At 44.9% G+C, this 21,032-nt stretch overlaps 1 protein-coding gene across 1 annotated transcript; it reads left to right on the plus strand.

Moving 5' to 3' along the window:
* Positions 1 to 10,475: 10,475 nt before the first annotated feature.
* ppp1r3ca (protein phosphatase 1, regulatory subunit 3Ca) lies at positions 10,476 to 12,965 on the plus strand. The gene is made up of 2 exons (XM_008287515.1): positions 10,476 to 10,652; positions 10,862 to 12,965. Exons 1-2 carry the CDS (start codon positions 10,639 to 10,641, stop codon positions 11,886 to 11,888), a joined length of 1,041 nt encoding a protein of 346 aa, XP_008285737.1. The 5' UTR covers positions 10,476 to 10,638; the 3' UTR covers positions 11,889 to 12,965.
* The last annotated feature ends 8,067 nt before the right edge of the window (positions 12,966 to 21,032 follow it).

The following is a 21,032-nucleotide window of genomic DNA, read 5'->3' on the forward strand; positions in this document are numbered from 1 at the left end:
ACACACACACACACGCTGTCATTGGTCGGTAGTGATCTGAGTTCTTCTGTGTTTTCCGACAGATGCAGCTTCTGAGAAGACTGAAAATACAACTTTACCTGTAAAATAGAATAAACGTCAACAAGCCAGCAGCTTTTCAGAAAATCTGAATTTGTTCTAAGAATGAACCTGGACACACCTGGACACGAAGGCAAAACCAAAAACCAAGTCTTTGTTCTGGTAACACAGTCCAGATGGCAGCAGGAGGAGGCAGGACTGGACTTCTGCAGCACCTTTAATAAAAGGTGGAGCTCTCATCTCATTTGCAAAATGAAAGCAGCTAAATGAAAGGAGACATCAATGATTAACAACAACCTCCTACAGCAGACAAACTCTATGATGCATGAGCTACAGAAATCCACAGAAGCATGTCAGTCAGACGAAGCACAGAATCAGCATTTCTTTCTTCTTTTTGCAGGACGTTATGCAACGAGTCAAAGTCCAGAGCAGTGGGTTCATATTTTTATCTTATTATGATCCCTTTAATATTCAACGGCCTGAAAGTAGGTCACAGAAGAGACCTTAGAGATGTGATGTTCCATAAACAGGCAGTCCGGTCACACTGGAAAGGTCATCTACAGTTAAAGTCAGGATTAAGTTCAGGCCGGGACGACGGCTGCAGATGCTTGGGTTAGCTAATCGCTCCGCCGCTGTCCTCGCTGCCAGAGGAATCAACAAGTTTGTTGTGCAATTTCATGGGGGTGTGTTCAAGGTTATATCTGGTCGCCTCGCAAACCCAGATTCTCTGGGCCGCTAAACATTTATAGAGGTCATTAAATTTCACACACTAGATAATGAAAGCAACACATGGGCAGAGGAAGCGCATGCACATGTCACGCTCACACCTCGTCTCCAGCACGAGGACGATGACGGCGCTGCATGTGGCTTCCACTCATTTACCTGCTTGATCTAATTCAGGTGGTGGAGCGATAAGCAATACAAGTGTTAACAGATAACAGGTCTATTGTTTGAAGTCAGTCCCGGCTCCTGTATTGCTTTGGGTTAAAATTAACTGGAGCATTGTGTTCAGTGCCTTCGTTAGCGTTCACCTGTGGTCCTGCTGCTACGATACCTCAAAGTGACAGCTGTCAGAAGGGACCAGTGCTTTTAGTTTATCTCCAGTACGTACTATATATGTGAACAAAATGTGTGTCATGAGCATTTTCATTCAGAGGATCAACTGTTAATGTCGGCAGCAGGGTCAAAACCAAAGAACCTGATTTGTCCAATGTTCTGGGCCCATCAACACGCATGCATGCATGTGCACAGTATGTAGATCAGATTGTTAGTCATACACTAATCTCCAATCTAATTTATGATCCATGCATCCAGTCCTGATGCTTCAGTATCAAAGGTTTTCCTTCTCAGTGTCAGTTCATGAGCTCTGATCGCTCTGCTGCAGCTCTTCCAGGTGTGTGGCCTGATTGCACTCCTCCTCAGGATGCTGCAGTTCAGAACAAATCAATCAGCATATCGGTGAAGACTCTGGACCTAAATGTGCCACAAGCATTGTGCAGCATTGTACAGTGAAATGTGCTTTGTGCTTAAAAGAGCTAAAATAAATGTCTAAACATGAATACACAGTGCACTAAAAAACAATACAAGGAATCAAAAACCTTCAGGTGCCTGCCAGGACCTCAAATGACTGAACAGGACTTTTACCTGCCGGTCCTCCGTTTATAGCTGAACTGCTGGTAGAAGGACTGACAGGTGTTTGCCTGATTCGTCTCCTCCCCGACAGCTGGTACAGATTAGTTTGCTTGATTGCTCATTGGTGGGTTTAAAAAAGCTAAAAAATCTCTGTACGAGTGGCCACGTTGGTCCGTAGGAGACAACAGTGGTGCATCGAGGACGGAGAGGATCATATTTGCTGAGTGATTCTGATGCCTCTGCACCTCTACATAGTGTCTATGTGTTCAAAGTCCTGCTAGCAAGGCTAGCACTGATACCATTGTAGCATGTCTGCTACGGCACACAGTTACCTCACATCACCCCAGGAGGTGCACTCTGACCGCTCAAGCCAAAGAAACACTCTGAACGGTGGTGGTGTAAGCAGGGTTTCTGAATATCTCCATATTAGAAGTTCTCTGAAAGCTAACAACGGCATTTACATATCCACAAAAAGCCAAGACACACACAGAAAGCTACACAGAAAGCTACCTTTGTACGTGTGGACAGGGCCATAGCCTGATTATTTATAACCTGAAAATCCTCTGCAGCGTTTCTGTCATCTGAAGCCATCAAACACTGCACCCACTTGGCGATCCACTGCAGCTGAACGTGTTGCTCTGCTGCTGGCCACATTTTCCTGGTACTAAAGTTCATTTCTATTTCAGTGGCTGTGATATGTGGAGTGAGGATGCACTGCATTGTTCATGTGCATCAGGCTCACTAAGTGGCCACGCTATGATCAGCATTCATACCTGCTCTGTTCTGTTACTCTGCTATGTCCAAGCCGGTGGCTTTAAAATGATCATGCAACATGAATACTTGGAAAACTAAAACGTCCAGAGCTCCAGGTAGCCGGATGAAGGTTTCAGACACTGTTGGATCTCGTGCACTGCTTCACATGTGAACAGTCTCTTTTCCACAAACCATATTTCCAAATCTATACTCGCATGCTCAACATGCAAACACTGTAGCGACCCCAGACTTGACGTCTAAGAACCCCGGTAAAGCCCAGTAAAGCCCAGTGAAGCCCAGTAAAGCCCAGTAAAGCCATCCGCCTGCAGAGAACCTTAACATTAACAGTTCAACCTTGAAAGCAGTATGTGGGCCACTTTAGGAAGGTCCGGATTAAGATTTGGGACAAGAGTCATTTAAAGTGTGGTATGCCCCTGGATCATACACACTTCAGGTGTTGTAGATTAGCTGTAGTACCTGGTTGCACCACCAGGCGGAGACTCTTGTTGTTTAAGCAATTTCTTACAGCAACTTGGAGGCGGTGAGCTGTGTCAGCAAAGGAACAGCATTGTGGGGGTTTAGCTCGTAGCTGGGCACCATGACAACGTCTTCTGTGATGCTTAATGATTTCTGACGAGAGCACATGAACTAAATCTCATCAAGATCAGTGAAGACTCTGATCCTACAGCCTATAACATGACTAATCCAGCTGCTCTCCCAGCCTGTCTCTGTGTCTGCAGCTGGATTAGTAACATCAGTGCATGAGACACGAGTGTTAGGCTGCGTACGAACTATTAATCGATCTATTATTGATCCACATTACTGCACATGTTAAGAACATTTTCTACATTTTCAGCCCGAGTGCACCAGCTTCGGTTCTTGCCAGTCCGCCAAAGTTTGCCTTGACCTGGACTCAGGACATCCTTAGAAACGATCCATAAAAGTTTGGAATAAACTTTATAAGTCGGGAACATAAAAGGTTCAGCAGCAGCAGTAAACTGTTCATCGTCTTTAAAACTCAACAATTCACCCCGAAGGTCAGAAACATTTCTAAAACAAATCCATGAAAATGAAAATAGGTTTGGAGTAACTTCTAAGGAAAGACAGTTTACCTGTAAACTCAAGTGTGGCCCTAAGAAGTCAGCCTTGAAGGTGTAGAAATAAAAACAGCTAAACAGTCATGAAGAAAACCAGGTCACCCTTAAAGTGTGCCTTATCGGTGCAGTGCCATTTGGAGCTCTTTGTTTCAGAAGTCTGTCCTGATTTAGTCTGAGTCCATGAACTTCGCTCCTGAACATTGCAGCCGCTGACACGTTCTGTCCTCAACAAATATCCGGCCAGCGGCCAACAGGACGTCTGGCGGCAGCCAAGATCCAGAGGACAGGCCCAGCAACCGGGCTCAGCGCCACCACAGGGGAGACTAAAAGCAGGCAGAGAAGCAAAGCACTTATCACAGCTCTCCTTTTTACGTATGACATCAAGCAAAAGAAAAGATGTGCGGTCAGCTAGAAGGACTCCAAGCAGACGTCAGGGAGCTTCAGGTTGAGAGTCAGAGGTCAGATTTAGTGTCATGTTTAGAACGAGGTTGAAACTTCTGACCCGTAAAGTGAAAGTTGATTCCTGACACACAGCATCCTGACTGTCAGAGGGTGTGAACAACTGAACGTATGGAAATAAGTCACAGTTTGAGATACAAACCAACTCATACAATCGATCTGTTATGAAAAGTCTTGAAGTATCTTGAACAGCTCCATCAAATTGGACAGAGAACTCGCTCAGTGGTCACAAACTCTCTGAGCCAAGATGAAGGCCCATCTCTCCCAAAGACTCCTGAAGCTCTTCACACCTCCATAGCATCTGGGTGGCTGTGGCTCAGGCGGGACACTGGTTGTCCTCTCATCACCAGGCCGGTGGTTGGATCCTCCTTGGGCAGGACACTGAACCTGAAGTTGGTCCCACTGGTCACCACTGGTCACCACTGGTGTGTGAATGGGTGAATGAGAAGACACTGCAAAGCGCTTTGGGTACCTCATTTACCACTACCACTCAGTTCAGCTAAAAGCCAGCGTGACATTAGATAAATAATACAAACAACTTAGAACCAAAGGTGGGATATAAAGCAGATAAAACAGTGAAAGCCAACAGCACAAGGACCAGCCATGTGATCAGCCATGTGATCAGCTGGGACCGTGAGAAGACTAATTGTCATTTATTCAAAAATCAGTTGAATAGACACAGTTTTCTCTAAAATCTTGACATCAGTCATGAAACCTTCAAAGCGAGGGAGGTGAGGTCTCCTGGTCACAGAACGTGGCTGCTCGCCTCCTGCTGGGTTCCCTCCTCTGGCCTCCGTCGGCTTTTAAAGGGCTGCTTTCACCTCATCTCCCAAAAATCCTGCATCATCATCACACTTCAGTTAGACAGTGAGGAACCTCCTGAACGTTGTGAGGCGTCCGACCTTCACAGCGGCTGCTTCTTATCTCTGAACACTTGTTCATGTCAGAGCTGCTCAGGCTGGAGAAGCTTCAGGTGGCAGCTGAAGACCTCCTCTTCTTATGTGCAATCAAGCAGAGCTCCAAACCCTGACTGGCTTCTTGTTCTTCTTACTGTTATGGCTTTTATTTAGATTTTACTTTTAGTCAGCAGTATTTCATTGTGATTTATGCTCAGCTCTGTTTTTAGATGCGTTTCTGAATAACGTCACAGCTCTGCTGAAGCATCAGGCTGCACAGAAAGCAACCCACAAGGAGATCAAAAGAAAACTGGCAGAACTTGATTTGTTGGAGCAACAGAACCGCTCCAGATATCACCAGTCTAACGAGTGAGCAGCGGTACAGCAGGTCTGACATCCCGTTCAACCTCAGCATGATATCAACGACGTCATGAAGCCTGCAGCGTTTCATCTTTTATTTCATGTGATGCTGTTGTTGTGTTTCCACCGATATCCAGGTCAGGAAGAAATGAATGTCAACATGTCGGTTACACAAGAGCAAGTCAATGAAGGATCCCAGATACTGCTGGGCTGTGTTTTGGTGTTCTCGGTGCTGAAGGTTCCCTCTGACATAACACAGCTTCTTCAAGGATCAATTTTTGGTTCTGTTGTTTTTATAAACCAGCTCATGACCGAGGACACGTTTCTGTTTGAATGTTGATGACACAACATAAGACACTGAGCTGGTTCTAATCAGACGGTGCTGTTTGACGAAGGCTTCCTGCTCCAGCGCATGACAGCTGCTGGATTTCTGCTCGTGTCTCTACAACCTTAGAGCTCCACTCAGACAGTTTAAAGCTGTCGTCTGGTTCCTCAGCACACTGACAAACCCCTCAGTGGCTTCAGATGGTTGTTTTAACTGTGATGAAATGTAGCGCCGAGCGAGGAGAAGAGTTTCCTTCTGACTGGATCAACACTGTGCAAAAAGCCCACACCTGTGTTAAACACCTGGTCTGTCTGATGCAGCTGCTCTGTTTTCTGAGCAGTTATTTCCAGCTCATCATGTTGTTTGTCTGAAATACTCCCACACTCTAGATGATTATGGGCGAGATGTTTTGGCTGCAGCTTGGTCTCAGGGGAGTCTGTGTTTTGACGGGAAGCAGCCATGTTTGCAACGCCTCATTGCTGCAAGCGATGATGTCATTACGTTGTTGAGTCAAACCGATGTTGTCACCGACTGCAGCTTAATATCTTCTTTATAGGTTTTCTGAAGAACAGCCACAGCAGCACCCAACAAGAAAGAAGAAGACAGTTCTCCAGAAATGCAGAGAACACACACTGGTGGACTCACAGCCACCGGTGCAGAGACTCCCTCATCCATCAGCGGGATGAACCAACACATGGAAAGAATCTGGACTATTTTTACTCTGGGTCTCACACAGGTATGTCTGCTGTTACACAGTGTTCTGCTGGATCCAAGCTGCTTGTGAGAAACAGAGTCCATCAGAGCTGTCAACATCGTAAGAGACCACCACGTCATGTGACCGCTCTCGGCCAATCAGCAGGCCCGCTGGCCTCTCCTCACCCTTTTGTTTGCAGGCCATGGAGTGGTTGCTACGTGTACGGTAACCGTGCCAACTGGCAGCCCGGAAATCACACAGCAGCCAACGGTGTCACAAGGTCTCCGTCTTTGTCTGCGTTAGCGCCGGTGTCACAACCTCCCGCTTTCTTCAGATGTCTGTGGTAACGCTGACACAGATTTCACTGTTGAAGGAGAAAACCGACCGTCAGGTTTCCACAAGAATGTTGGAATTAGTTTCCCAAGAACAGAAAGCCAAATATAATAATCTTAAAATGACTGATGGATTAGTGCAAAGTCACTGCAGCAACATTCTGACTCAAGCACAGGAAGAGGATTGTAGGAAGCAAACTATGACTTCATAACTTTAACTACTGATTGATTAAAACACATGCGTCTTATCACAAGAAACAATCATGCATTTGTTCCTTTGATTGGTTTATTTTCAGTGTTCTGGAAACATGACAGTCTGCTTGGTCAGAAACCTGCACACAGAGAGCTGGTGGCGTGTAAAGCTGTGTTCATCAAATTACTGAGCAGCACGACCTGCTAACTTCCTGTCAACAGGTGACTACAGCTGCTGACTCCTCCAACCGGGTCAAATAGGACTCATCTGATCCACTCAGCCACCCGGAAACATGAGGACGTCTGAGGAGCTCAGCACAGATCTGAAAACAGAAATCATTGACTTGAACAAGTCATAAAAGTCACTTGGACCATTTGAAAGCAGCCATAGACCATAAAGTCATCTGTGTAGGCTGTTGTTTATGAAGTCATGCTGCTGTTGTGTCGCTGCTACGACCAGAAACAAAACACAAGCATGGAGGTGGCAGCATCATGCTCTGGTTCTGTTCTGCTGCCAGCAGAACTGGAGCTTTACACAAAGTCGATGGAACAATGAAGGAGGAGGATCACCTCCACGTCGTTCAGGAAAACCTGAAACCATCAGCATCCAGAGGGTTGATCTCATTGGATGTTCCAACCAGACAATGAGCCCAAACACACATCAGAGTAGTGAAGAAATGGTTCCATCAGACGACAGCTAAGGTCTCACAGCCCTGATTTAAATCCCATCAAGAAGCTGTGAGCTGTGATTCAGAGGTCCGTGTCAGAAAGACAACAAAGGTCGTTTACCTGCACTGATCCTATCAGGAGGAGGCAGAGCTCTGAGCAGAACGAGGCTGTGTGACCACATAGGAGCACAGCCGTGTGTAGATGCTGAAATAATCTATTAAAGAACAAAATGCATTCATGGTTTCTGTGACACAGGTGCATGTGTTTGAGTGATTCCATCACAGAAGACTTACAGGAATCCTCTAAAGTCCAGACGTCCTTGTGCATGTCGGCTCCTCCCTCCCCGACGATGCGTTGATCCTTCTGCACATGTGCACCACCGTCTGGGACACTTTTGGTATCAGAGGAGGTCCAGAACAGCTTGTTGTTCTGATGTTCTGGTTCAGCAACATGTTTGTGAACACATGCAGGTCAGTCAGGGTTTTATAGGAGAGACACAGAAAGAGAAGGAGAGATGAAGCGTAGAAGAAATCCTGTGACTTTACTTTAATCTGATGCTTGGTGGACTCACACAACATGTCCGACGCTGATTTTTAAAGTGTTGTGACGATCAATATTCCTGATCAGCGCCTCTCACCTGCCATGACTCTGTGTTTACCTGCCTTGTGCCCAGAGGCTGCTTTTGGAAAAATGAACAAGTTGTACAAACAAGTATGTGATGTTTTTGGGCCTTTTTTTTTGTATTTTCTGACATTTCATCGCCTGAACACTTTATCTGAAAATCAATCGACAGATTTAATGATTGAAGGAACAGCTGTGGTCTGTGCACCGCGCTGTTCATCGTTGTTGGTGCTGATGTTCAGTTTCTGAACCGAATGCTGTTTGGTTCTCATTAGCAGCCGTGACCCAAAAAGTGCAGCAGAGCTTTTTAAAAAATAATTATTCTGATTTCCCGTTTGTTGCATCAGATCAGCTGATGCTCGCGTGGCTGCAGACTCAGTACAGAAATGAGTTTGCTTAACCTTTGTCATTTAGGGTGACTTTGATATCCCAGAATTCTAACTTTGGCTTGTCCACATGGACACTGCATGATCACTGGAGTCCACAGATAATATTGGGAACTCCACGTTTCAGCAGATCCAAATAAACAACTAAAGTTTGCAAAGGAAACGGCAGCATTTAGCCAAAAGGAGGAAATCTTCACATATTTCTAATGAAATCGGGTAAACGGCCTTTCTAGAGGAGGACAAAACAACCAGTGTGACCTCATAGTTCACATGTTTCTGCTGAAAACTGGACGGACAAAACTCCTGACAGACCATAATGTGAACTTTGTGTGTCTTTGTGTTTTGACAGTTTCATAGTTGACCTTTTATGGCCTCTCCTCTCTCACTGCAGGTTACCTGAGTGCTGCTATATAAAGAAAATCTATTTTGTGATGCAATCCTGAGGCCCTGTGTTATTGATCTGGGTAACCCTTAGACAAGGCTGTGATAAACGGCGTCTGCTGCCTTTGAGCCATGCACGCCACTTTCACATGCTCAGAGGCAGCGCTGGGGCAGGAGGGCAGGACGGAGGAATCCTGCCCTCTGACCTGCAGGGTGGACGGGGACAGCACAACATCTTGGCCTGGTTCAAAGGAGGCTCGGTGTTTCCTGTCTTTAGTTGAACCAGATGAAACTGGCCAGAGAGCCACCAGCAGAACCAGCTTGTTGGCTCTGTTGTTAAGAGCCTGTGAGGACAGCAGGGTTCACGGCGTGTTGATCCAGATGTGGATGGAGGCGTCCTCAAACAGCACCTCCAACTCTCTGCCTCGTCACCAAATCATCAACAAGAGATTTTTAGCAGGTTGCAGAAAACAATTCAGTCAGACAGCAGAATGGAAAAGTTTCAGTGGACCGGATCGGCTCCCCTCTGAGGACAATGTTTAATCCACAAATAAAGAAATCGATTCAGCAAATAAGCTTTAAAAATAGCTTTTCTGTCAACATGCAAGAAGACAAACTGAAGTCTGAAACAGTCCCCTGCTACTCTTTATGTCAGTATTAATAAATAAAGATGATAAAATCTGGACACGCTGTGCCTCAATCTAAATATTAAAGTGTTCAGAGGAAAGGACTTAAACCCCGGAGTTAATGTCTGATGTGTTCAAAGGCCTGTTGATGGTAAATGTTTGTCGTGGGACATTTTAATACCATTTAACAGCAATACATCAAACATGTGATGGTTTATGGGGCAAAACACAAGATTACAGGCTATACAGTTCCAAATCATCTGTTTTAAGGTTGTTTTTTTATATTCTAGTGATGAAAATTCAAAATTAAAGTCCTCTGTTGGATTTAAAATGCATTTTTCACTTTAATATAAAAGCATGTATAGGAGGCATAATAATCACCCATGTGACATAAAAACAGCCGCTGGCAACTGTAATAATTATCAGCTGTAGAACATAACTATAACATATGTATATATATGTATGTATATATATATATACATATATATGTGTATATATATATATATACATATATATGTGTGTGTGTGTGTGTATATACCACCCATACCAACCAGAGAATCCTACAGCAAAGACACGTAAAGAAGTAATAATAAAACTAAAACAACAAGAAGCTAATCTGTTAAAGTCATGATGTTTCAGGAATATTCCCACTGAGACATGAATGACTGTGTGTGTGTGTGTGTGTGTGTGTGTGTGTGTGTGTGTTGTGGGAATCATGTTAAGTAAGAAGCAGTGACTATCTGAAGATCATGTGGAGCACCAGCAGGGGTCCATCATGTTTCTCAAATAGCAGCTGAGGCAACAAGCTGAAGAATCTCAACCATGAGAGCCAACGGGAGACACTCCCCCATCAGCTGGCCGCCGGCCAGGCCGACTTCCAGCCCATTGGCTGCACAGGGATTCCTCTAACTTCTCATTGGCTGTCTGAGGAACCAATTGACACGCTATGCAAATTGTCTCTATGTGGCAGTTGAAATCCCTGAGTGCTGAGCAAAGCCCAGCACTGAAGGCAGGAAGCGAGCAGAGCGCGGTGGAAGCGACGGGGGAGTGACTGCAGCATGCACTCTTAGAAGAAGCTGCCCGACACACTTCAGCTACCGGACGGAGAACTTCACCGTACATCTCTCTTTTCCTTGGAACTGTTTTCTTCTTTATTCCATGAGTGCCACAAGGTAAGAGTTACAGGAAATAATCTTTGCAGAACTGCTTGTTTCATGCGCATGGTTCTGTTCTGGTTCTGATCTGCACAGTTAATCTGCTACAAAACCGGATGCAGACTGAAAAGTTTATCTCAACTGTTGGAAGAAGTGAAGCTGCTTTCTTGAGAACTAGCACATCCTGTTCTGGTCTCTGACGTTGTCCTTCCCTGTCCCTCCCTCAGCGTGCTGTCCTTCAGTCCATCCGCGATGCCTGGCCCGGTCATGCCAATGGATGTGGCGATGAGATTCTACATCAGCCACTCTCCGCCTCCTCTGCGAGGCTTCCTCAGCTCCTATGAGGACCTACAGAGGGCCAAGAACCGGGTCAACCAGTCCAGCGCCCGCGGCCCGCAGCGCTACAAGCCGCTGCGACCCTGCATCAGCACCGTGCAGAAGGCGGCCGTGGACGACTGCGAGAGCTGGAGCGCCACCAACAGCATGAAGGCCGGCAAGAAGAGGGTGGTGTTCGCCGACAGCAAGGGCATGTCGCTCACCGCCATCCACGTCTTCTCCAAGTTCGACGACGAGCCGTACCAGACCAAGCGCGGCCGCCGAGTCACGGAGGAGCTGCAGTTCGACATGACGGACCTGGAGACGGCCACAATGGACCTAAAGATCAGCTCAGAGCGCAGCCTGGCGCTCGACTTTAACCAGCCCTCGGCCGACTACCTGGACTTCCGGAACCGCCTGATCCAGAACTCCGTCTGCTTGGAGAACTGCTCCCTGCAGGAGCGCTCACTGACCGGCACCATCAAGGTCAGGAACGTCGGCTTCGAGAAGTCGGTGCAGGTGCGCGTCACCTACAACTCGTGGGTCAGCTTCACCGACGTGGAGTGCACCTTCATGAACAACGTCTACGGCTGCCAGGACACAGACACCTTCGCATTCATCCTGGAGCTGCCCGCCTACGTCCCGCCGCAAAACCGAGTCGAGTTCTGCATCTGCTTCAAGGTCCCGGGCCAGACCTTCTGGGACAATAACGACGGCAAGAATTACGTTCTCAAGCATGTCGGCTGGAACGGGGAGGACCTCAGCACTCTGGCGCCCCCGACTTCTGTTGAGCAGAAGAAGGCCTCGGAGCACAAAAACGGGGGCGTGAAGGTGCTGGACCTGGGCTACGATCAGTTCGGCAGTCCCCGCATGTCCAGTGGACTGTTTCCCGGCTGGCAGAGCTGGGGTCAGGTCGATAACACCGTGCCTTACTGGTGAAATGGTCGGGATGTTTGCTGAGCTGGCACTGGAGTAAGATAACAGACACTAACAGGGCATTCAGTCCAGATCCAGCCGTGGGTTCCACCTCGACTCTGGCTCACAGCCAGAAACTGAACTGAAGCAAACAGCCTCTGCTTTTTTAGCAGAGGAAGTACACAAACCAGACAGAAACTTAACTGTTAATGTGCTCAACTGACCTGCTTTTTGCTGTAACTCGGTCATTTAGCCTGAGAGAAGAAGAAGAAGAAGAAGAACTGTGCAGTCGGAGGGGGTTCTGTGGTGTTCCACATAGTTCTGTTTGTAAGATATTCATGTGCCTTCTCTGAGTACCTGCCCACTAAAATGCAGAATATTTGTACGATCCACAACAAATGTTGAGCCCCTTTAAGTGCCTGATGCATGGGTTCAGCATGCACTGATTGAGATGTCCCTCTCAATGTGATGTCTGGAAATGGAGCTGATCAGTCCTTCATATTGAAGGGAGAGCACAGCGAGTGCACGGCGACTACATGCTTCTCTACTAAAGACAACACAGCTGATTCATTTCTGATGAAAAATGCACACTAAAACCTTTGCACCTTCATGAAAGAAAATAATCACACATGATTCAAATGGCCTTCGTTATTTTCAGTCTGAGTCATGCAGCCCTTTCTTTCCCTCCATGTAAATTGCACGTTTGTCTGGTTAAAAAAAAAGTGTTTGAGTGATGTAATTTCAAGGCGAGTTTATTGAGGAACTGAGCTGCTATCAACAGAAGTGTCACAAGAAAAGACTCTGTATGTGATTGGTTGCCACGAACGGGGGGAGAAGTGTAGAAATCTCTGTGGTTCTGGTATGTCAGGAAGAAGTGATGTAAAGATGTAATGTTTTCGTTTGCTTGTTCTCACAAGTGCAATTGTTGGTGATGAGTGTACAGTATGTGTGGCTGGAATCAAGATGTATTTTATTCTCACTGTGAAGAAGGTTTGTGTCCCAGCATTCTGTGTTTTATCACTTGAAGGTGTGTGTTGGTGACGCGCGCCGTGTCGATTGTGTATTTCCTTTTTGAAATAAATTTCTATATTTGTGCTAAAATGTGTCTCCGAACATTTTTTGGTTTTTTTTTTAAATAAAATAAATGCTGCAGCAGTTTTCACAGACTGTGCTGACATGTAATATAATAAATATAAGAGCATCCAAACCAGCTCTGGCTGCATCCCACACAGCTTTTATTCATTAAGTTTTAATATAACATGAATACAATTTTAGTTCTCAATCCAAAATACAAGCCAATAGCTTCACTAACAAGGACTGTCTATATATAAAACAACTCCACAGAAATGTGTGACTGACAGCTGATTAAGACTCAGGGCATTAAAATTATTAATAGTTTATGATGCTAAAAGCTTTATTGCGTAACTAATGTTTGTAAACACCAGAGCAGGAATATCTTGTGCAACACATAAGTTATAAATGTGCATACGTAATGAGTGGGCGTGGCCTTTACCTAAACATGAGGGGAGAGTGGGTCTGCATGTGAAAGGCTATTATTAGAAGCAGGACTTTACAAACTCCTTGTTTGTCTGTAACATTATATAATTTACTGTAAAAACGCATTTGTCCTAATGTTATTGCACATTAACACTTTTTTCAGTGTGAGGCACATAACAAACATCCAGGGCTCAGAGGCTTTTACTGTGAAACACCAGCAGAGAATAATATTTTCAATAACGGATCTTTAAACACACAAACATGGTGCCAGCAGTCGGGTTGCCGTGTGACCAGCCGGTCACTTTACCCTGACCTACATTATGCACTCAGCAACACATGAAATCAGCTCTCACACATGTCATAATCTGGTCCTAATACTGGGTTTCCTGTCGTGCATTTCATGATTTCATGACTTATCTCGTTCAATTTGCGAGACCCTGAAATAAATAATCAAAGCCTTGAGCTCTGCAGACTCCAGACCTCAGTCTGGTGCACATTTGGACCGAGCATAAAGAGCAGATGAATCCTCCGTCGCCTGCAGGACTTTTTCCTTTTTGCTTTCCTCGGACTCATTTCAATTGTCTCTGCCGCTGTTCATGCTGGATTCATATTCAGCTGGATGAATGTCTAATGCTCTCTCTGGCATGCACAATGAAACGTCCTCGGGCTGTCCCAGGATGACCTTCTAAGGCCAGAAAATTCCTCCTTTATCGTGGTTTTTAACTCTTTAAGTGCAGGCTTACCTTTGCTTTCATGGGCGTTTCTCTTGTATAAGAAACTCTTTACTCAGAGCAGCACCGTGACATAACATGGATGAGAGCAGTGAAATCAGTAACCCTGGACCACATCAGAAACAGTACGAAATGACTCCATGTACAGTCACAGTACATGTTGTGTCTCGAGGTATTTTGATCCTGCAGCAAGCTTCAGCTCAGACTTCAGCCAATGCTTCTAAAAAGTCCTGGTGGTCCAGGCAGAGACCAAGAAACAAACATTAGTATAAACCAACCAGCAGTTTAAATCAGTCTGCTATGAGGGACTAAACAACCCTCTGGTTTGTTTGCATTTCTTTAAACCAACTGCTTCGGGCTGCGCTCAGCCCAGGATGCAGTGATGGTGTCCCGGCAACACAGTGTCGGGGGGAATTAGTTTTGATTGAAAAAATGCTGTAATTAAAGCAGCTCATTTACCAAAAGAGCCAAGCAGAGCGGCCTAACATCCAAGTCATGTAAGCAGCTGTTTGCAGTGTGGAGGAGGATTTAGACAGAAGAGCAGCAAAAAGAGCAGAGAAAGCAGTTGGCAGGAGTCTGAATGTGCTCATTCACACCATTAATTTGTATTAAAGTAAGTATGAAGAAAAGAAAATTCCTCTTTGAACTGAACTTACAACATTTTATATCCAAATGTTAGAGGGAATACCAGCTTCAGTGTAGGAAGTCCAAATGAAACCAGCACATCAGTCTGTCTGCTATTAAAAGGAACTGGGCACCAGAGTCCTCCACACGGCTAAACCAGGGACAACACGCTGAGCTAAACTGTACACGCTACTGTATGAGACTTTGCTTTTCATTTTGTACCAGCTTGTTGGATTCCAGTTTGATCTTGGGACTTGGATCGGACCCGGAGGCCTCCCTAACCATCCCCATCCTGCTCCTCTGACTTCTCGCTGTGGGGTTTGTTGTGTAAAATTGAAACGCTGATCCCGTAGCGGCTTCAGAAGACGCTTTCTTCCTGAACATCGGGCTGGCTGCGGGCCTCAGCTCAGCTCCACCTGCTCGCTGATGGAGCCACATTCCTATAAAACCTGTAATTTCCTGACGGATCACCGTGAACAACTGCTTTCTCTCCACCCGTCCGTCTTTGTTTTTTCGTTCCTGTCCCGTATGAATGTAGGTTTCTACTGTAGCGTTCACTGTCCTGTTTATTGCATGTCATACTCTCATTTCCTCGTCTTCGCTTGTTTTCCTGTTTACATTCCTCGACGTCAGTGGCAAATTCAAAAGGTATGTCAGCAAAGAAAGAACGCAGTTATTATACCAACAGCATGTCTTTATTATTCCCCCTCATCACTGGTGAACGTACGTTAAAGGACCACACGAGCCTTCCATTCAGTGGTGTCCATCTAGTTCTAGGTTCTGTTATTGATGATACGATTTTACACAACTGCAGACGAGTCCGGCTGCTTTGACACTGAAAACCAAAGAAATGTGGCCGAACTACAAACAGAAATCTACAGACTTTAATAACTTCCTCCTTCAAAATAACCCTAGTCATCAAGGTTCGTCATTTCTTGGGGAGACATTTCCTACATTTGGTGTTTGACGCCAGCACCGCATGCATACAGCTATCTGAACACGGCGGGCGTCTGAAGGTGGACGGCAACCAGTCAGCTCAAATGTTCATTTTAACCAAATTATCAGAAAAGCTGCATAAACAAACTGGGACTTAGTGTGTTTTTGATATTAGAAGTTGAACACATCAAGGTAAACCATATCCGCTGCCAGTAAACCAAACAAGAGATGCTCCAAACACACCAACCAATGGAAGCCATGCTACACCTCAAAACTGCTCCAGAGAGACTCGAGGAGCACGACCAAGAGCTCAAGGTGTTGACCAGGCCTCCGAATGTCAAACATCCCAGCAAGCCTGATCCATGGAGGCCTCACCCTGCAGCCCACAGGACCCACACAGTTAGCTAACTGGTAACCACTGCGCCACCATGCAGCCCGCACAATACATGTTTACTTTAAATATTATAATTTTGTGGAGACAAAGATGGTTTTGTTCGGGTGCATCATGGTTTGTTCCGGCATGTTAACGTCGTTTTAGTCCCATTTTACCTGAATTAGCCACGAGTAGCTACTTTTCCATCAAAGTCTGGTGTTTTTGTCAGATGAAAATTAAAAATACACATAAAACAAGTGGATAAAACTTATTTGATTCAACATCTGAGAGGCAAAGTAAAAAGAAAATCAGTCATCTGGGTGTTTCACATGCATTGTTTCTTGCATTTATATGTTCAACCACTAACAAATCGTTAATTATCTTCCAGTGTTAAAATGACTGTTTTAAGTATTGACTGTGTGAAACATCAGGACCTGATGTATTACAGAACACACGCTGGACCGTTGCTGAGGTCATATTTCTTTATCTTTTCATTCACCAGCACTAAACACACATCACACAGCTGACACGACGACTAAAAGCTGCAAACTTGAGCATCAGGTCACCTGTCCGGCTGCTGAATCCCATCAGCTCATCCTGACTCATTAGTTCTTGTCCGGAGCATCGACAGAATCAGCACGAGACTTGTGTACATGAAATTATGACATATTGTCGCTTGACTGCCAGGAAATGTGCAGCCGGAGTCACGTGTGGCCGACGGCCCGAGGCTGGTCAAACATTAATGGAGGCCTGGACACCAGTGATGCAATGAGGATGCAAAGAGAGAATCCTCCCATCCTGTGGTAGTAAGGTCACAAAAACAAACCCACTCCGTTAGCGCTCCACATGTCACAGAGTCAGGTAAGGACATAGACGGCTCTGTTTACGACAATGTTCAAGTCTTCAAATACAGAATGACGTTCAGATACACTGAACCATTCTTGAACCATTGAAGCGTTTCGTTATTAGTCTCCATTAACAATTCAGCGAATATACTGATGCAGTGATACAGCCAGGAACATGCACCAGTCAGCCACAACATCAAACCACTGATGGGTGAACAACGTTGATGATCTCGTTACAGTTCAGTGTTCTGCTGGGAGACTTTGCTCTTGGGTTTCTCTCACACGTACCACCTAAACACTGTTGCACACTGAGCAACAGCACGACCCAACACTGCACGGACTGCGAACAACGAAGAACTCGAAGCGTTCGATCAATCGAAAAGCTGCTGGATGCACTGAAGCAACAGTCAATACAACAGTGTTCTGCTGGGAACCATTACCCCAATGGCCTCCTCTACCAGCACTCCAACATCCTCGTCTGCCTTAGTCGTACTCAGAGAGCATAATTCACCCACTCACATGTGGCCACAGAGCTGCCATAGGAGCCACTTTAGATTCGGGTCTTGCCGTTCCACTGTGGAGGATCGAACCGCCATCCTTGTGATTAGAGGACAACCCGCTCTACCACCAGAGCCACAGCCAACCTCAAGGAAAGGCTCGAGGAACAAAACCAAGAGCCCAAAGTGTTGGCCTGACCTCCAAACTCCCCAGGTTCTAATTCGATTGTATTAAAACGACTGCTGTGGCATTGTTCCAGTGCATCCATAGATTCTCAGTGTTTTGCTGGGAACCATGACCCCAACGAGCTGCTCTAGCAGTACAACGGGACAGAACCTGCTCAGGAATGTTGAGGAAACACTACGAAGGGCCCACGGTGTGGAGACCGCAGAACCCAAAGGATTCCCTGCCAAACAGCCCATAGTCCAGCGTTTCTGCTCCAGGAACTGTTTGGGCAGCACAGACAGAACCTGCACAACCTACACAAGGTGGTTTCATGCTCTGTGCAGCAATCTCATGGATGGGAAGTGACACAGCTCAGCGATTACCAAGAACTCATTCTGTAATTTCCCCTCGAGACTCACCCTTCCTCTTGGTATTTATTTAAGGCATTTTCTAGACAGGAAGCTTCTTGAGATACTTTATCAAGAGTCAACTGGCCAAGACGACCACAATAAGTCATCACCTGTTTACTGACAACAGAACAGAGAGACCGATACTGTCCTGGTTCTTTATTTCAAACCAGTGTGACATCTGGTTTAGCAAGTTCTGATGTCCACTAAGAAGGACTTTAAACATGAGTGGGCACACATATATGAATCTGTCTCTGCATGTTTAGTGCTTCCAGTGAGCATGTATGAATTACAGGAGACAGTTCTTGTCCCAACACAAGGTCAGGCTCAGCCAGGGAAACGTCTGAAGCCTTCATGGTAAGCTTTACAAATGAGGACTAAACTTTCAAAACAAATAATTTCCTAAACTGAAACGAAAAACAACCACATTTTAATGTGATTTCTAGTTTCTCACCTTGTGCCACCCTGACTGATTATGATTCATACATATACATAATCCAACTTGTGATTCATTCGAGTTATTGGGTTAACGATACAAAACTGCTCAGTTTGGGTTAAAAGTAGAGATTACAGTCTCAAAATTAGCACAATAATACACTGATGGTCGTGAAATTTCCTTCAGGAGTAAAACAGCTGCCGTGCTTGAAGCTTAATGAACAAGTTCGTACAGGTGGCAATAAAACAATGAATGTAAAGAGACCTTTAATTAACGTCTGTTCAGTTGGTGGAGACCTGAAAACAAGCTTCAGCACAGAGAGAACGTGCAGGACGGCATGAAAACACATCAGACCGTCAGAATGAACTCACAGAGCCCACGTGACCAGGTAGATAAGCAACCGGCCGGGACAGGTGGGGAGGTTCTGTGTGTGTGTTTGATTAGTTTTATTGATCGTCGTGTATTGATCCGTCCGGGGGAGGGGGGTCTCACCAGCAGGTCACCAGGACTTGGCGTCTTTCATAGTTATAATAAAACCTGTTGGAGGTGGAGGAGCAGCGGCTCAGCTTCCACCAACATATTTCAAAAGCACATTGGACTGTTGAGCACAACCAGTTAAATGCATTAATTTACTGCATCTGGGAAAATGTCTGAAACTCTCAACAACCTGAACAGAGACGACATGTGAGGGAGTCGTCTGGATGACTGACATGGAGGCTGGGAGTCCAGATCGCTCCGGTTTCTGATTCATTGAAGACTATTTTAACCTTCAGAGGAGAACACAGGGTTTAAATAGCCTCCACTGTTTGTCTGGCGGTGCCCGTAAAACTGTGTCATCATCATCGCTGGCGTTTGACCCAGAGCCAGGCGACGGCGATAACCTTCCTGCACGTGTACGCACGCTTTAATGTACATGTGAACACACGACTGAGCGAACAATAGAACCACAGGAACGATGAGGTGGAGGTAGGAGAACGATTCTCAGCCTTCACACATGATCTACTGAGAGGGACAGACGAGGCTCTGATGGCGTCTTCGGTCCAGTTGTCACGTGGAAGTTCAGAACATCTGCTGCTCTATTATTGGACTCCAAACTCTGATCTTAAGTTTGTCGAGGTTATTTTTGTAAAACAAAACAGCCCAATTTTTTATAAAGATGGTTTTTTTTGTATAATGAAATCAGTGAACAGTAACAGCAACGTTAGTGGAAATGAAGCTACGCAGGTCTGTTCTGGGCCCTCATCACCAACACATGTTGATGTGTGCATACTTTATCTCCTAAAACTAAAAAGGGGGATGCTTTCAAACCCAAGTCATGATTGCTTTTCATTCATCAGCCAACCGTTTGTTTGCTGAACTGTAGAAAAACTCTCATATCTGGTGTCACCAGAATGGACCTTTAAAAACAACCAATCAGGACAAAAGCACATGCCGGTCTTAATGTGTGCAGGTGTGCATTTATCATGCTTTTGTTGGAAATGCTGCAGCACTAGTGCAAGTTCTGCATGTTGCATTGATCTCCTCACTGTAGAAACGGATCCTGTTAAAACAAAGTGAGTGAAAATCTGGCAGCAAAGAGTCCCAGAAAAAATCAAATAAAGAAGAACTACTGTAAGGTTTAAAAACAGGACAATGTGCTGAAAACAACAGCAAATAATAACAATAATATAAAAGTTGAATAAAAAACTGTATAAATCCATGGTCACATATTTTAGAAAGAAATAATTACTTTTTATAAAAACAGACAGATTTTTACAGTTTTGACTGTTTTTAGTCGTCAACTTTTTTTAAAAGTTTTTTTGTTAGTAATTTAACTCGATCTCTGTATAAAAATAAAAAAACAGAAGCTGTGAGACAGAATTTTGTTAAATTTCTTTGACATTTTTCAATCTTAAAGTACATTAGCTCTGTGAAGTCATCTCTAAAATCAATATATTTTTAATTATTTAAAAACTGTTTTAAAAAAGTGTAGTTCTAAAGTCAGACAGTGGAACAGAATGACCATTTGTAAAAAAATACAGATTTATGTTGACATTATTTACAGTTTTTGCCAGTTTGTTTTAACAGAGAACCAGTAAGTTAAATGTTTTTTATTTTATTTTATTTTATTTTACAACCTATCATTTTTAATTAACAAAAAATAAGGAATATGTGTAAAATAATAGTTCATTTTTAAGGATATTACAGTTTAAAAAAAAGATTTTTTTAATATAGTGCACGAGACGTTCCCTTTAGTGCATATAGGTCTATATCAATACCTAAAAGATGAAAATACAGATTTGTCCTGGGACACAGTCCACCAGCACAGATGCATTTAGAACTTGATGGCTGGTTTATGACGGCCTGATGTTTTCTCTGGACGAGCACGACTGTCTGAGCACAAGTGTTCTGTTCTGCTGCAGGCAGGAGGAGTGGAGCTGTGGTTAACCGGGATGAAAATAGTTTGAGCATGTTGGTTTGCTGAAGCACAAAGAGCTGCTCAATGTCACCTCAGGTCCGTGTCTGGGCCGGAGGACGAACACGAGCGCTGCTCCGACACGCTGAGACATGTTCGCCGGCACATATGTCGGGAAGCACAAGGGCCCGAAATACACAGATACGCAAAGGAAGCACTATGATTAGCACAGAGACATGAGTGAACGCTGAGCTGACATGT

This window comes from Stegastes partitus, unplaced genomic scaffold (genome assembly GCF_000690725.1).
Source record: "Stegastes partitus isolate 25-593 unplaced genomic scaffold, Stegastes_partitus-1.0.2 Scaffold504, whole genome shotgun sequence".
NCBI classification, from domain to species: Eukaryota; Metazoa; Chordata; class Actinopteri; family Pomacentridae; genus Stegastes; species Stegastes partitus.